The sequence below is a fragment of the Poecilia latipinna genome, unplaced genomic scaffold (genome assembly GCF_001443285.1).
Source record: "Poecilia latipinna isolate Pla-1442-1.1 unplaced genomic scaffold, P_latipinna-1.0 Scaffold156, whole genome shotgun sequence".
Lineage (NCBI taxonomy): Eukaryota > Metazoa > Chordata > Actinopteri > Cyprinodontiformes > Poeciliidae > Poecilia > Poecilia latipinna.
This window is the reverse complement of record NW_015112772.1, coordinates 427652-445028: the sequence shown is the minus strand read 5'-3', so window position 1 is coordinate 445028 and position 17377 is coordinate 427652. Positions and strand designations below refer to the sequence as shown.

At 39.0% G+C, this 17377-nt stretch overlaps 1 protein-coding gene across 2 annotated transcripts in view; it reads right to left on the bottom strand.

Moving 5' to 3' along the window:
* plxna4 (plexin A4) overlaps positions 1-17377 on the bottom strand; it is a 239317-nt gene that overhangs the window by 87670 nt on the left and 134270 nt on the right. For both annotated transcript variants that reach the window (XM_015029533.1, XM_015029532.1), the window contains exon 4: positions 6650-6778. In XM_015029533.1, the coding sequence (XP_014885019.1) occupies positions 6650-6778 (129 nt within the window). The remainder of the gene's footprint in view (positions 1-6649; positions 6779-17377) is intronic.

Here is a 17377-nt window from a genome sequence, read left to right as displayed (position 1 = left end):
TTGTTTTCATTTGACGTTCCAGAGGTTAAACGACGGCGCCATCAATTGCACTGTCATCTTCGGCGGTGCAAGATAAATGACTTGGAAATAATCAATCATTTTCTCTCATCTTTTTTTTCTTCTAGAGATTCTGAGCTTCTCTTACCCAAAGAGAAAATGCAGTTAAACAAGCGAGAGGCCAGCTTACAAATCATAATTTCGAAGACATCCTGCTATTTTTTCCCCCAACTGATTGATATTCCAACGCTTAGTAGTGCAACCTCAGCATGCGTCATACATATGTGCAATGTTGTTTGAGTGTGTTTTTACTAAAATGTCAGTTATCAGTGCACGAGTCAAGCCGAGCAGATCACTGCAAGGATTTATATTTGGCACACACAAAAAAAACTGTTGGACGTACAGCGATTAATTCTGTACAGCCTGCAGAGATCCGACCTGACCAGACTGCAACTAAGAAATAAGATCCTGTCCAAAGGTGTTTAATATTATTTAATATAAACGACAAATTGTATAACACATCCATCTGTTACAATGAATAATGAGTTTGCAAAACACATAACTGAGCAAATGAAGGCTCAAGCTTCATAAGATGGTCTCATCGCATCAAGCTCATTTTCAACCACTTTGTTGACATTTTTTCAAATGGATGTCAGGCAAAAACAGCTGCAGCCTATCATCTCTGTGCAGCTGCTTTGTCAGACCACCAGCCTCCAGCTAATCTCTGACACCACATAATATGCACATCTGAACACCTTTATAACTCTCAGCCACACAGTCAAGGGTTGGGGAAGTCGGATGCCGAAGGACGGGGCAAAAAGACTTCTGCTGATAGAAATTAAAGGATCTTGGTAAAAAAAAAAAAAACATTTTTGCCTGAGATGTGAGGATGTGATATTTCCACAAATTGGCTTATCGCATTTCCTTCGGGGGGTGGAAAAAAGAGGATTTGACTTTGAACGATCTCACCCTGCTGTAGTACACATTTTCAATAATTCACACTTACAGATCAGCATTTGCTACACTGAATATAAATATTTCATCATCCTGACTGTGACAGTGGCAACACATTTTTTTTTTTAGCTGAATGTTAAGTCGTACGATTGTCAAAAGAAATTGCAGAGGGACTGAGACAACGTCGGGACAAGTCACATAAAATCTAAGCACTGACTCAGTTGATAGGAGTAGGAAGGATAAGTTTGAGGACTTGCTGGTTGCTGCAGGGCAACAGCATGGCTTAGTGAACACTACAGGACGGATTCAATGACAGACTCAACAAATAGCTTGCATAGCTTCCAAATGCTCTCAGACTCATATCTCAGCACAGCCAGCTGCTGAATGATGTGGTCAGCTGTCAAAATCATATTGATTTTAAGATGTGAAATTTTACAAAATTTTCATAACCCTTTCCTACATTTTGTTATTTTTCATTTATAAAGTAGAACAAATCTGAAGTGAAATTAAAATCACGGATGGCAACAGACCGAATCCTTCAGCAATGAAGAGTCAACGCTTTGTAAAATCATCTCCAGCTTTTTCAGATTGCCTCCGACAAGTTGAAACATGGAGAGTAGTTCTTCTAAAATTAGCTCAGAAATAATAAAAATATATTTCTTGACTTTGACTAAGCCATTCTAACAAATAAATATGACCTAAGCCTTTCCACTGGAGGTCCGAACCCACAGCATGATGGCCAACCCCATGTGAGCGCTTAATATAAGTGCATGCCACTATTTTTGGATTTTTATTGGTGAAAGTTTTGTAATTATCAAACATAATTTTACCTCCATTTTGTGCTGGTATGACGTAAGGTGAGCAACTCTAGTCCCTATAGTCCTGAATGTGTTGCTCCCCTGGGTTAAGACACTTGAATCAATTAAACTGCTCATTATCAGGACTCTGCAGAACTTGATGAAATCCCTAGCAGGACATCAGCTCTTGAGGATCTAGCCTGACCATCATCTGGTTGATTTCATTAGAATATATTAAAAAAAATCAAGTTTTTAGTTAGAATGTGACCAAATATGAAAAAGTTACGATATATAAATATTTATGCTGTTTAAAATCAATATTCTCCAAGAAAAATGATTTTTTTTTTTTTTTACATTTATTCATGCCTAAAATGATCTGTGGATTTTATAGTTGTTTGTTATTTGCAACCTTGATGGGGGAAAAAAAGTGTTTCATAATCATAAATTATACATTTCAGAGTCTGTGCCTATTTATATAATTTGACGGTTGAAAAACAACAATAAAGAGTACCAGAGGAATTAGTAAGTGATTTCTATGCATTTTATGTTTTGTTTTTTATTTTTTATGGATGTTGGGCTGATAATGTAATATTGTCTTCTACCAGGATGATGTTGACACATGAAACAGTGCAGACATCACTTGAACACAGTAGGGAGGTTTGGTACCAGCACATATTAACAGTGGGACTGACCTGCCCTCATCACTCAAACAGCAACCTTAACATCCAAAATCACAGGCTGCTCCATCATTTAAGTTGTTTTATCCCTGAACATCTATTTAACCCACTAACAGAAGAAAAATCAGACATGCCTGTATGTGTGTGAATGTTAAGGAGGGGTGAGGCAGTGGGGAAAAAAAAAAATCTCATTAGAGGACCACCAATCACTGGATTAATAAGGAAGCAGGAGTGACAGATCACTCCGTTAAGGAGCATTGGGGGATGGCACATGATAAAAATGAAAATGGGTCGTCGGAAAGAGAGATAGACACAGAATAAGGATAAAGAAATCTAAGAAATACCGGGCAAGAAAACAAATTACAATGGATCCTCATTATCTTGACAAATTCTTCATGAAAATAGGTTGTAGTTGGGAAAACTCAATAATCCTCGATGAAAAATAAGCCCAACAAAGACAATAGACACAGAGAAGGTGAAAATAAAAAAAAGAGGAACAAAACAGTGAATATGAAAGGGATGTTTTTTTTTTTTTTACAATCAATACAGTGAATGAATATGCTTGGCTCTTAAAAGAGTTTGTATTGCAATGATGGCATGATTAAAACAGAATTTCTGAAACTGAAAGGATTGCATTCTTTTGGCGTTACTCACCCTCAAGTTAGGGTTAGTAAAGGTTGAATTCAGAACTGCTTTGTAAGAGTTCACTAAAATCAAGAAAGCTATGCATTCCACACAGCCTCTTTCAGATGCTAACTTAATGAAAAACATTATTTAATTAAGTTAGTGGCAAAAAAGTATAAAAACATAAAAGCAAATTCCACATTTGAGCAGATTTCTCAAATTCCCCAATATTTCACTAATTCTGAAAACCATTTAATTCTGTTTTAGGAGACACAGATTATCTGTGAGCCAAAGTGTAAGTGACTAACTTTCTCTGTTCAGTGGAGGACAAACACCCGCTAGGATCCATCATCACCAAGCTGAAGGGGAGCATTTCGGGGCTGAAACAGCATGTGAAGAGCTTTATCGATCAACCATGTTCTCAGCTGCCTGTTCGGGGCGCCCTTGCCACTCTCCTCCTGACCTCTGTCTGTATTTCTCCCTCGTTCTAAGAATCACACTCTCTCAGCGAGCGCCTCGGTCCCAGGCCCCAGAAACAGCAGGTGGACCTTCAGCCATCGACCAACTCAGGCTGCTTTAACAGCATCCATCACTGCTGGGAGTTGGGAGTGTGCATGTGTGTGTTGTGGATGTTATTCTAAACCGGCGCAATCATCAAGCGAGTGGTTCCTCACTCGATACTGGAGCTTTGCTAGGATGACTGTCCACATGCCCTCTCTGAAATTGGCAGTCACTGGGAGGTTAGCAGGAAGCAAACAACGGCAATTCAAATCGACATTTATTGCCGAACAGATCAAACAGTTATTGAAGTCAATAAAGTAATAGAATCCCACCATTTTTTTTTTTTTTTTAAGAACAAAGGAAATTAATATGACACCGGACATTCTGGGAACTATTATTTTTTCATGATTCGAAAGCATTAAATGTAGTTATTTCTGGGAAGAAGACTGTTAGAAAACCACATAAGTCGTTTTTACAAGGTTTTGAACATTAACTGTGTGTTTACGGCTGTAACAGCAGCTCTGCAAAACATGTTTATGCCATTTTATTTCAAGCTCGTCTTACTTTTCCAACCAGTGTCTTATGCATCTAATAGAGTTGTACAAACACCACACCTGCCGTACTATAAAACGCAACAGCTGCTCTACGAGTGTCCTCGTATGTTGCTGTGTGAAGCCTATGAGCAAATACATTGTACAGTTTAAAAAAAAAAAAGAAAAAAGAAAACAGGTGAATATTACTGATTCTCTCCGAGTCAGAAAAAAACTGAAATCTGCTTAGAAACTCGCCAAGTGTGAGTGTATGTTTGATTTTTTTTTATTTTGCATTTCAAGAAATATTTGGGATCTAACTTGAGGCATGAACTCGAAGGTGAAACTATTTCATTTCATGAAATCAGTGAAGGAAAATAATATGAATGTTCTGGCTGCGTCTCCATATCTCACAGAAAGTAATTTGCACTTACTCCTGATAAGCCATGAAAGACATGTCAGAACTAAATTGTATTTAATAGAAGAATCACAGCAGGTGGAAAGAGATACCAACACATTATTCAGGTTTTCTGAATCAAAAGGATAAATCCTTAATAATGACTGACCCTGGCAATTCTTGGACTAATTAATATATTGCTCTTCAAAGCATTACATATCAAGTCATACTAAATTCAGGTACATAAATGTATTAGCCTTAAAAACATTTAATTTATTAAACCACACAAGTACAATCAATCAGTCAAAGAATTCAACCAAGTGGTAGTAACTCGATCTTTTCTTGCCCTTCAAACTCCTCTGGCACTGATTAAGATTGTTTGTACACTGGATTTGGGTTTTGTATTTTTGTTTGGTTTTTTTTTGGCTTCATTAACTACTTTAGTCTGTGTTTGGCAATTCTCAATTGTTTTGCGTAAACTGTTAGAGGAGCTCAGACTTACAACTGAGCAGATTGACTAATTACTTAAAAGCCTTCATATGTTGTAACCCACTTGGTTGTCTTTTTGTTTTTTTTCCCAGTATGAGCTGTATAATTACAATATTGAACTTGTTAACTTGATTGGCTGTAACAGTGACACATAAAATACTCCAAAATACAACAAAAAATTGAGAATAAGAGTTTTATTATGCACAATTTTGCTCTCTATGATCTTTTATAAGGTTTATTAAGTGGGGAGAAGGAAGATTAGCACATTAATGGTTGAGAGAGACACACAACGGACGGCGTATTTGAACTCTTGATAAACAACGTCTGAATATTTTTGTTTTTCCATCACCTCTTATTCAGCCGGCAGACTGAGACCTCAAGGGAAAAATGATGAGTGTTCTGACTAAAAGGGCAGCTTTAACTCATTCTTTGTCTGTTTGATATTTAGAATATTATCTAATAATCTGGGATCCTCAAATGTGTGCAGTTTTTGCACACACAAACAAATACTACGCACTATAATCAGTAAAAACTGACAATTCCATAGTGCCAAAAAAAAAAAAAGGTCTATAATCCTCTGAAAGCAGCAAACAATGCAGAGTTGAGGGAAGGCTAATGCTGACAACAAAACAACGACTTTCAGTGATACTGAATGGCAGGAAATAGGAGCATAAGAAAGGGAATAACGTGCACATTATCTGTACTTTGGAGATTCGACAAGATTTTGAAATGGTCCCAAAAAATGGTAAATGGCAAACAAAGATCCACTTTTATCCTGATTATGTCTCTGTTTTGCTAACATAACATGTTATTTTAAGTATAAAGTTAGTACCCAAACATGAGAAAAGCTCTGATAATGCCCTTCATCACATTCATTTGTTAGCTTGTCACATTCGAACAAACAGTGCTGTAAAAAACTGTTGGTCCCCTTAATTTTTTCAGCTTTTTTTTTTTTTTTTGCCACACTTAAACGTTTCAGATCATGAAACAGGTTCGTAATATTCCTTAGCATGACTGCAATTATTGTGTATTTACCAGGATAGTTGCGCTACCCTTTGCATCCGTTCTACTAAAGAAGCATTTCTAATAATGTGTAAGTTTTACCTTTTGCAGAGCATTCGTATTTGCTGGGCTCTGATTGTGTGTAGAGGCCAATGCGCTGCCAAAAGAACAGGCCATCCCCATCTACGACCTTATGTAATCAATGTGTTTCTATACGTGTGTGCCGTCATGTAGAACATCAGAAGAAATCCAGGAGCCTGCATTAGAGCGACTTTTAGTGGTGCCATTTTGGTGGGTTTTGTCTAGGATAGGTGTTCACAGACTGTGTCCATTACACAGAGTGCTGCTATTTTACACCAGATTCATGTCATCAAAGGTACTAAGAGATGGTGTAAATCTGCTCGTGCACACACACGTGGAAGGAGACCACTCTCATCTCCCTATAATTTAACACAACTATCCTCTGTCCTCATAGTCTGCCACTATGAAAAGATAGTCCCAGCACCCAGTGGCGCATCTAAGCATTTTCCATTCTCGTGTCATGCTGTACCAAAATTCTTTTCGGCATACCAAAGATTATTCTGATTTCTTACATTAGAACATAATGTGTCAGAACTGCTGCTTTTTACGAAATAATATGACAGCAAGCAGAGAAAATTTGATTTTTCTTGCGTTTCTGACCTGAGTTTCCGACATGACGTAGAGGTAGTGGTGGTCAGAGGAGAAGGCCATGTCTCTCAAGATGGGTCCGTTCTCAACAGCTTGGACCGTCTCATACTGAAGGGCACGAGAGGAGCCATCAACCCGAATCTGAAAAATCCAAAGCACACACACAAAAAAAGAACAAGATTGGTATTTTCTAATTTATTTTTGGCATTGTGACTTTATGAGCATCAGACATAAGTCAGAAAAATAGAAAACGGTTACAAGAACACAAAGAAAAATAGAAAATAAACGCTGTGTTTTGAAGTCGTGTCTGATGGCGTTATTAGGAATATTTGTTCAGTAGGCACAGCCGTACATTTTCCAACACATTACAGCTTTAATCGCTGCATCACAAAAGTACATCTTCCTCGATCATAGTTTGAGTAATTTCAAAGCAATTGTGGTAATATGGCATCTGGGCAAGAGTTGTGCTCCATGAATCCCCAGGTAAGTTTACTCAGCAGAAAAGGCGTGGAATTGCCACTTTGCACGCTGATGTGATGGGAACGGTCTGAGCGGCGCCAGGACATGCGCTTACAAAGCCCGTCTCTCACACGCGCACACCCAAACTATGTTCTATTCTAAATCTGCCTCCTCTTCCTCTGATTTGGCAGGAAAATGCAGTTCTGACACGAACCTACGCAAGCAGCTTTCAGCTCGCCATAGATTTAACTTGCACACACAGACAGACACACACACTGGTCTGTATGGACATACGGACAAGCTCTTGGTAGCTCTCTGTGCCCTTCAGTCTAAAGTGTTTGCAGGTAACGGGCACAAACAGGAGATAATTGGACAGGAAGCAGATGGTCGACCAGGCAGGTGAGTCACTTCATGCTTAATTATAATAAGATTATGACAACAAACTCTCTGTGTTCCCTCTGCCTCCGTTAAACAACAAAAACACCCTGGCTCCTTGGAAGCTGAAGTTTTTAAGACCGTGGAGCTGTTAATAACCAGGGCATTGTTATTTATTCATTTTTTTTACGGGTACTCTTAGCAACTGACTGATAACCAATTTCTTTTTTTGTTGAAATAGACCATAAGCCTGGGTACTGTAGGGAACCTGTATGTTTTAAAAACTGCATATTTCCTTCATATTGGGAGATTAAAATTCCATTATTTAAATTTCACAATGTTCTCCACCAAAAGATACTCATCTTCCAGCCACGCCTTCTTTTGTCTGCACAGAAATGGTCATCTATTATATCATAAACTGAGAAACTATGTGCAGTCTAGGTACTGCCCTGCCGTTCCCTCAAATATCCAGTTTCACAACATGACATTTCTTCAAACGGGCTCCATCGTTCACCCGTTTCACTCGAGTCTGCCTTCTTGTTTGTTTCCCAGCCATTCTTCCCCTCCCGCCATGCCTCCTGCTCGGAGAAGGTAGTGACCTTGATCACAAAGAACCTCGAGTTCTGTTTTATCAAAGCCTGACACACTTCCACCGGGAGTCATTGTATGGACCGGGGTCAGCTGCACAGAAAAGAACAGAAGGCAGATAGGCGGGGGAAAGAAGAGAAGGAGGCAAGAAGAAAGAAACTATTACAAGAACTAAAGCCAGATTCAGCAGGTGGGGTTATCTAATCTGGCCTATTAGGCGAGTTCATTTTAGGTGCATATGCCTGCAGAACACCACATGTGAGTGAAATGTGCATTCAGTGAAAGATGAGTGTATCATGTTACCCCCCCAGTGCAAATGACCAAGTGCTGAGTTGCATAGAGTTTAAGAGCTGACAGTCCATAGCAGTGGCTGAGTATAGAGTTTTATTGTGTTGGGACAGATTCACAGCCACCAGGGAGCAGAGGGGGTTCAATGGGAAGCTCCTTTATATCATCTCTGGATCTGACCACCAACAAAACAAACAAGCCACCAGGGAGAGCACCGCATGTCCACAAGCATGCAACGCTGGCGAGTTAAGTCACACTGGGACTAAAGAGGAGCGCGCAAGGGAGAGCCACTGATTTGAATTGAAGATTGTCAGACTTTGTCGCAAAACCTGTAATCCATATAAAGCATTATTGACAATTTGACACATTTTACAAAAGGGAGCTGTGCCTGCAAAGCTTTTGGCTGTGTCCACAAAAAGTTTTTTTTAAATATGTTTTTTTTTTACCTAAAACATATTACATTATTATAGGATACTGTATTGCATTTGTATGTAGCCCTTTTTGACACCCTACACTGAAATCCAGTGCAAATAACTTACCTAATTAGTAAAACGAGTCTGCCTGCATGTAGTTCATTCCTTAGAGGTTTGTTAGAGAAGATTAGTTAATAATGTTCCAAGCTTTGCAAATCAAGATTACAGTGCAACTACAAACCTAGCAGGACTCAGCCATGCAGCTATATTCAGTGTGCCTTAACTAGAGAAGCAGCCAAGAAGCCAACAACAAAGGAGTCCCAAGGAAAAGCAGAGGAAGGTGCTCAATCTAGACCAAAAATGAAAATTTTGGTGTATACATGTAATACAATGTGGTTCACATCCTCCTTAACACACCACTATTTCCACTGTGAAACACAGTGATGACACCATCATGCCACCAGCCAGAGCTGCATTGGTACAATGGTATTGCTTATATCAAAGCATTTATGTGGTAGAATGTCCCAGTCAAAGTCCAGGCTTTTAAATGCAACTTAGAAACTGTGGCAAAGCCTGAAAATTGCTTCTCACAAACATTCTTTATCCAGTGTAATTGAGCTCAACTACTTTGTTGAAGAATTCTCATAGATAAATATTATTTGCAAAACTGGCAAGTCTCAAAAAGTCCCAGAGGCGCAGAAAAAGTTGGTTCCACAAACGAGCAATTCGACATTTGTACTGAACACAAATGCATGGCACACCACATAAAATCCCAACAAAATACTTTGCACAACTTGGTGTAAATTTAACAAAATGTGAATACTTTGTAAAGCCCTGTAGATAACACTTTTTCCTGCAGAGGAGGTAAAAATGAATCATGTGGTTCATTATGTCACAACTAATCCTGGACTCATCATCGGAAACATCAGTTATTAATACAGAATGTCTTAATTTCTCATCAGTCAAAAATCATTAAGGCAGCACAGTGGTGCTAGCCAATATTATCTGATTCCTTTTCAACAGTAATAAAGTGGATTAGCTGCTCTATGCTAAATGGATTACAATGCTAATCTGTGCTATCACATTAGCACAACCCAGAGACAATCGCTTCCAGGCAGATCTGCTTTTGCCTCGGGGAGGAGCGGCTAAGATGTACACCAACTCAAAAGGTCAAAGAACATGCACCACTCAGGCACTGGGAGACACAGAAAAGCTCGCTCTGCTGAAAGCTCTCACACAGACTCCAGCTCTCATCTTTTCTAACTGCTGATTAAAGACAGTAAACGGCAGGGGTCTCAGAATTTCCAGTGGCTTGGAGACAATAAAAAGTCGTTCACATTTCTTCATGTTTAAACCTAAAAAAAAAAAAAAAAAAAGAATCAATAAAAGACATGCACTAGCAATGATTAAACAAAGTAATGCCTTCTACAAGGGACTAATTTGGACATGAACTGCATCCCCTAGTGGAATAGGCAAGTTACTGCATGCACACGCAACAAATAAGCAGAAAAGTGAGGTCTGCAGTAATAATGAACAGAATAAATAAAGCATTTGATTGCAGTTTTTAAATAAGTTACATTCTTTAAACATAAAAATCTTTGGGGGGTTTAATTGTGCATATAAATACCAAAGTGAAACACAGATTTAGCAAGAGTACTACTTTATCTCCATTTTAAAATCTGTAACTCTTGGACATGTAAGGATTTAAAAGTATCCTACGCAACGTAGATTCTTTAAAACACAGCTTTGTTATTATTAATATTATTCCATTTGTGAATAAATATAAAATAACAGCTCATATGCTACAACTAAAGAGCATAGGCTGTGAAAAACAAAATCCCCTTCAGTGTAAAAAATATTTGGCCACAGCTCCGTATACAACTAGAAGAAATTAGAGGAATAGTTGAGACCCAGCATCAACTAAGGTTCAGAAGGACAAGAGCACAAACGTTCACTTTCAGTGTAATATAAGTGATGCATCTCTATTGGCAGCCAAAATAACTAAAAAAAATACATGTTGAAAGTTGTAAACAGACAGTAACCAAGAAAAACTTTGTGCCTCTGATTGAGGTTGGTGATAGACAGTGCAACACTCTGTCCTTGACTGCCATGTCATGGATTTTGAAGCAGCAAAAGGAAGACTTGTCACACAGAGCCGCAGTCTGTTGAGCACGGCACACATGCTAACGTGGCGTGGCTGGAACACACACCATGACCAAAATGTGGGTAAAGGAAGCCAGAATAAGCTGCTGACTAAAGTATCACTGGTTTGACATACACAGTGAGGCGAGCGGGCTGGAGCAGAATGTCATCCAAAGTCATGGGGCATGCTGGGAAACTGGAATTTCACAATATTTAGGTGAGAAGTTTCATTAAACCTCCAAAACAAACTCCCTGGGCACAACCTGAGCTTTTCGCAATTCCTGCAGCTCAAAAAAAGTCAGCTCTTTTTTTCTGGTAAATTCCAAGAGTTTAAATAATTTTCAAGAGCCACTCTTATTGCTAATTTTTCTTACCTTAAAGCTGCAGTAGCTGTGCACAAGCGGTTATCCACTTAAGGAACCAAATTATAAACACAAACTATATTGTGTTTTTCTTGTGATTTTTATGCAATGGACCAATGTGAAGTACTGTATAGTTACTGTATAGTACTTCAAGAAACTTTTGTTTAATTTGAAAAAAAATAAATAAAAAAGTATAAGTGTGGGTGTAGTTGTACTTAGTCCTCTTTAATCTGATACAGAATTCTGTGCAACCAATTACCTTCAGAAGACACTTGATCACAAGACAGTCCACCTATGTCCAATCTAACTGAACTTTTTGAGTTACATTCGAAATGCAAACACTCCCCTTAAAGCATGGTGGTGGCAGTATCATGTTGCGGGAGTGCTTTACTTCAACAGGAATTGGGAATCTGTCAGAGTTAATGGAAAGTGACTGAAGACAAATGCAGGGTAACCCTTGAAGAACGAGTGTTTAAATCAGTAAAGCATCTGAGACTATCAAATATCATACCATGTTTTTCAGATTTTTGTGTATAACTGTCTAAAATGTTCTTCCTCTTCACAATATTACTTTGTGCTGTGACAAAATGTTGCAAGGTTCTCTGGGTGTGAATATTTCTGCAGTGCAATGTACATTACGGTGTTTTGTTTTTCTTTTTTTCTTTTGTGGTTTTGTTTTTAAGGTCACAAGTCTAAACCCATTCTAGATATCAAGCCTTTCAGTCCAGGAGCGCTGTATACACATGTCAAAGGACTCTGTAACCCAACCTGTCACACATGGTCAGGTTTCCATCCTCTCTGTGTAGCCAAAGCAGAACGTTAGCAAGTCAACCACGCAAGGCAGAACATGCATTAAAAGCTTAGAAAGACACACCAGCAGATTTACAGTGACAATAGAGAAGAACATTTACTGTAAAAGGAGACGGGTAGAAAAGAAACAACACATCGTCACTAAATCATGCCAATATGTCTCTCCACGCATTGTCTTCACACAGACAGAATAACAATGGTGCCTGTCTGGCTGCCCAAATCTGTTCAGCTCACTGAAACATATGGTACAGTGAAGGGAAGGGGTGCACAAAAGCTGACACTGGCTTCATCTGCTAATGCCAATCAATGACAGAGCAAACATGAACATGTTTCTTATTATGCAAGATGTATGATGTATATGGGGGGTGGTGGGGGGGGGGTAGTAGGTTTGACATTAATCTATGTGCATCAATGAGGACATGGCACAGTAACATTGGGTGTCAGGATAGAGTAACACTCACTGCTCATACAGCTAATCTCATTTCCAAGAGTTTAACTGTTTAACATAAGTTTTTAATCTGAGAAAAATATGAATAAAACACAAAATCTGCCCTGAAACAAACAGTGTGACACGTGGATGATAAATTTCAGGGTTATGTCTCCACTTACATTGTCTCTTGGTGTAATATTTCACATTTAATGAGTATAGCTTTTATCTGGGAGCTATCCAAAAAGACAACACTGTGCAGATGCTTTACCGGTTTCCGTTTTAGGACTTAAATATTCATTCAGCTCATTAAATGTACTTTTAAGATCATCCTTCTTTCCTTCTTCCTTTCCTTTTGACTCAACCCCCACACACTCACTCACTCTCTCTCTCTGTAGGAGGGTGAATGAGTAAAAAAAAAAACCCGCAGAGTGGAAGTCAACTCATTCTATGCCTTACTTCTCGACTGTTTTATATTTGCAATTAGGCATATCTGCTGCACAGCAGGATTTTAATTAACGTCTTTCTCCTGATGCGTGCACTATGAGGAAGGTGCTTTGTTGGTGCAAATCAAGGAAATGTCATTGTTAGCAGGGAACTTCAGAGATTCATATTGTCACTTTCTCTAAAGCTGTGTAAGAATATGACCTCCTCAATGGCCTGCCTGTTGAGTTGAGATTTACCGAGGTTACTTGTTTTTTTTTTTTTTTTTTTGCTTTTTTCCCTCACAAGTAAAAGAAAATGTAAGGTAAAGAAACCCAAAATCTACTACAGTTGAATAAAGTATAATTTGTGGTTTAAACCACAAATGTGCATACACCAAATTAAAAGACAACTTTTTCTGGAGAGTCCAGAAACAAACAAACAAAAACAACAACAACAACAACAACAAAAAACAGAATATATGTGGGGTGTCTTGATGTGGAAAAGTTCACACACCTTGACCAATTTTAAGAACGTTTGAAATGCAGAATGACCAAATATCCACGAGTCAAGATGCGATGTCAAGAATGAATGCTGCGGCTGAGTTGAAGCTAATTAAACTAAGTTAGTTTCAAAGTGTGAATATTTATACAGCCAGGTGATTGCACCTTATTCTCTTCTTTTCACATTTTCCTTAAAAGTTTACAGATTATTCCTTTTGCATCACAAATATCTGTCCATTTAAAAAGGGCTCTATAGACTTTTGAGAGCCACTGTAAATGTGAATTCCTTTCTGCTGGAACCAACACGACAAACATTTATCACAGGCACCACAAACGTGATCTTATTCCATCAGACAGCACTGTGATTGGACCTCTGGCTCAGTGACTGACCACTGTGGCATTAAAGGTGCACTGCCCATTAGCCTGCAGCTCCAAGCAACCTACTAATAAAATCTTATCCCCTGCTGAGAGATGAACAGAAAAAGCACCGAGAGAGGAGACGGACAAGAATGTTATTGTGAAAGATGATGGTGTTGATCGTGAAAAGGGGACAAGTGTCTGGAGGCTTCCTAGCTCATTTCTCCCCCCCTCCCCGCCCCTCTGCACTGCTTTCCTTCTTCAATCTCCCCCATGGCTCTACAGAATGAGTGACAGGTCTCCCTGCTATCTGCTGATCTGCCTTAGAGCAGTGTGACCAAGTGGGAGGTTCGGGGAGCAAACAGCGCAACTTTTGTTATTTATTTCCTTTAAACAGTTATCTTGCTCTTTCTCCCAGTCACATCGTTTGGGTTGGTTTGAAATAGCTGCAGGCTTAAAGCCAGTTCAATCTAGAGAACATCTGACCTGTGGACTGCGAGCCGTCAGCTGTCACCATCATCGACTTTCTCCCCATCTTGTGTTATAAGAGGAACCTTTGTTTCTGTTTGTTAAATTACTAATATTGTTTCCTCTGTTGCATCTTAAATAATATATTTATCTACCAGTCTCTCAGGTGAGCACACATATTCATGCCAAAAAATTTTTTAAAACTCTCTTCGGTCTAAAATATTTTCAAATGAAATTCTCTGGAACTTGTTGGTGTAACGGTAGAATCTATGCAGTTGTCAGAAGCTCCTCCATCTTCCGTTTTATTCCCCTCCCATTCACCTTTTCATTTCTCAAAGTGCTGCTTTATATTTCAGTCCATTGATTTTTCCACTTTTATAATTCTCCCTCGCCACATACGGTTACTCCATTATTTTCTTTTTGTTCCATCTCATTAAAGCCACGGGACGGCATTTGAGGCGACAGGCAAAGATCCTCCGACAGAGCCTGGTTATTGCTGACAAATGCCTTACCTGCCTGAGTAAAACCAACTCTCGCATGTCTCCTACCAATTATTTTTGTAATGTTTGCACTTTATCAAATGTTTTCACAGTGATAAAAGTTCCTGGTTTAGTACGTCCCGAGACGGGGCCTCAAAGACCCACAGAGGAAGCAGCAGCATAATGTGATGGAAAAGCACCACCTGTGTCTCTATTAGTGCTGCAACCTGGTGTCAGACCTACATAGCGAAGGGCACCCCATTATATTTAGTGACCGGGGGCCACTTATGAGCCACAGTTTAATGGAGTCAACATGGTCCAAAGTGCGGTGAGGGCACCAAATGAGGCAATCACATCAAGCTTTTCAAGGCACAGAGTCTGAGCGGTGGAGTCAGTACATCATGAGGTTTAATTTGATTTCACAAGGGACAGCACCGTATGGATGGACATACATCAAATATTTGATATCACTTTTTCAACTGATGCATGATGTGATACTTAGCCAAAACATATTTAATAAAAAATATTAGTTCATGTGTGTAATGTGCAGACATGTCGGTTTTACCTTATCCGTAGTATTAAATCATTTGATTAGTCATTCGTTAGGGCTTCACATTTTAACTACATGATTATTGTAGAGTGCACAGCATTACTCTATTCTTCAGAGGGCCAGAGTAAAGTCTAGTCACTTTGACTTTTAGTTTTTAAAATACTTTGATATACCTTCAAACAAATACCAGGCATTATCAATGGTTCATTTAGAAAGACTTCCCATTTATTGCTACAAAATTAAATGCTCCCAAAATTGTTACAACTGCTCCACATGTTATTTTAAATATACGTTTTGAATATTTGTCTACAATCGCTAGTTGCTGCACACAACTTGCTCTTTTGCCTAAAATGTCAGAAGACTGCTTCCTCAATTCATGCCTACTTCCTTCGTCCAGCTGGAAAGCGGCCTGTGGATGCAGGAGCCTGCCAGTCAATGTTTCAGCCCAAAATGCAGTGAGCATATGTGCTGGGAGGCATATTTGGGGAGACTGTGTTGCACAAGCAGATGAAGTAGAAAAGGCATTTCCTACTGCTTAATGTAACATACACTTACTGCTATCATTCACATGCACAGCAGACCTCTGAGGTCAACAACTTCTAAAAGTTTCCAAAAGGCCTTTGAAACTATTTTTAGTCACCCAAGTCTCTTCTCTTTAAATGTCAATCACCCTCCACGGAAATATGCGTTGGATTTGTTCAAAAACCTCAGATCAATGTGACATAAACGGCATCTATAGCTCTCTTAGGGGACCTTAGAAGAATATGAGCTCTTCAAATAAGGGTCCACTGAAAGACTTTGATCAACACTCATTAGGTCACTCCCAAACACCCCCACTGTGACCTTTAACCATCAGTATGCAAGGTGCATAGCAGCGATGCACTTCACTGGACCATCTGCTTCTATAAAAATCAATCAGCAGCATGTCTAACCTGGGTAGTGAAGAAGAGAAATGTCTCCACAAAGATGTCTGGGCCTGATAATGGCCTAATGACAGACTCTGATCAACTTAGCTCAAAGTGGAGGGATAACTCAGAACTTTGTTTTGCTCTTTTACCAAGTCTACTTTTGTTCTATAGGTTTGTTCCTCATTTACTGATTGTCATTCTGTCTCAATTTCTCAGCTTTTTTTTTTTTTATCCTCAAACGAACAGTTCATCGGCTTGAAGACAGAGACCGGTATTCTGGGAGATGAGGACAAAGAACTCAATTTTACACTAATCCAAGTAAAAAACAAAACAAAAAGAAAAAGACATAAAAGGAAAATAATTCCACAACAAATGTGGAAACTAAAGTTGGGTTAAAAAGTAAGATGCAACAGAAGCGTCTGTGTGTGCATCAGAGTGTCTGAGCAGGTGTGTGAATAATAGATGGGGAGCTGAAAGCCAGACGATGTCTGGGAGCAGACATAACTCTGGATCTCCTTTCCAAACACTGCCATCAGAAAAAAAAAAAAAAAACCTAAAAAACTCAGCAGACATACAAATACTCTCCCACACAAACATGCACTTATGTAAAAACATAGCATAGGCAATCTGTCCCATGCTCAGAAACTACTTTGTGCCATTTTGTGCAGTGTTTTTTTTTCCAAACGCAACACATTCACTGTTTGGATCTGGTATAATCACTGAGTCAGGTAATACGATCCAGGAATGGGAGTTTTAGGTCTTTGAGAAAAATGAGAACACTATTTTTTTTTTCATGAGAAATCGTAAGCAGTGACGACAGATAAGAATAAAAGTAGCACACATGCACATATTAAATCTTTGGATCACTGACTCCAGCTGAAGACCACACATACATGAATTTATAAATTATCAATGGGCTTACTCTCTCAGAGCGGTGTGTGTGTGCGTGTGGGTGTGTGTTGTGTGCTCATATGTGTATGGAAAACATTCATTGCCTACCCTTCAGTTTTGTGTTTTGGTGATTTATGAGGATCTTTTCCAGGTTTCTAATTAAATATGGAAGCACCTCAGGACCAATTCCTCAGAGAAAAGCAGGTGTGAATCTCTCAGATCCCCGACATTCGCTCTGTGCATTTGTCCATTTGTAAGTTCCTTTCTTTTGTCAAAAGGTGCTCCTTTATATATATA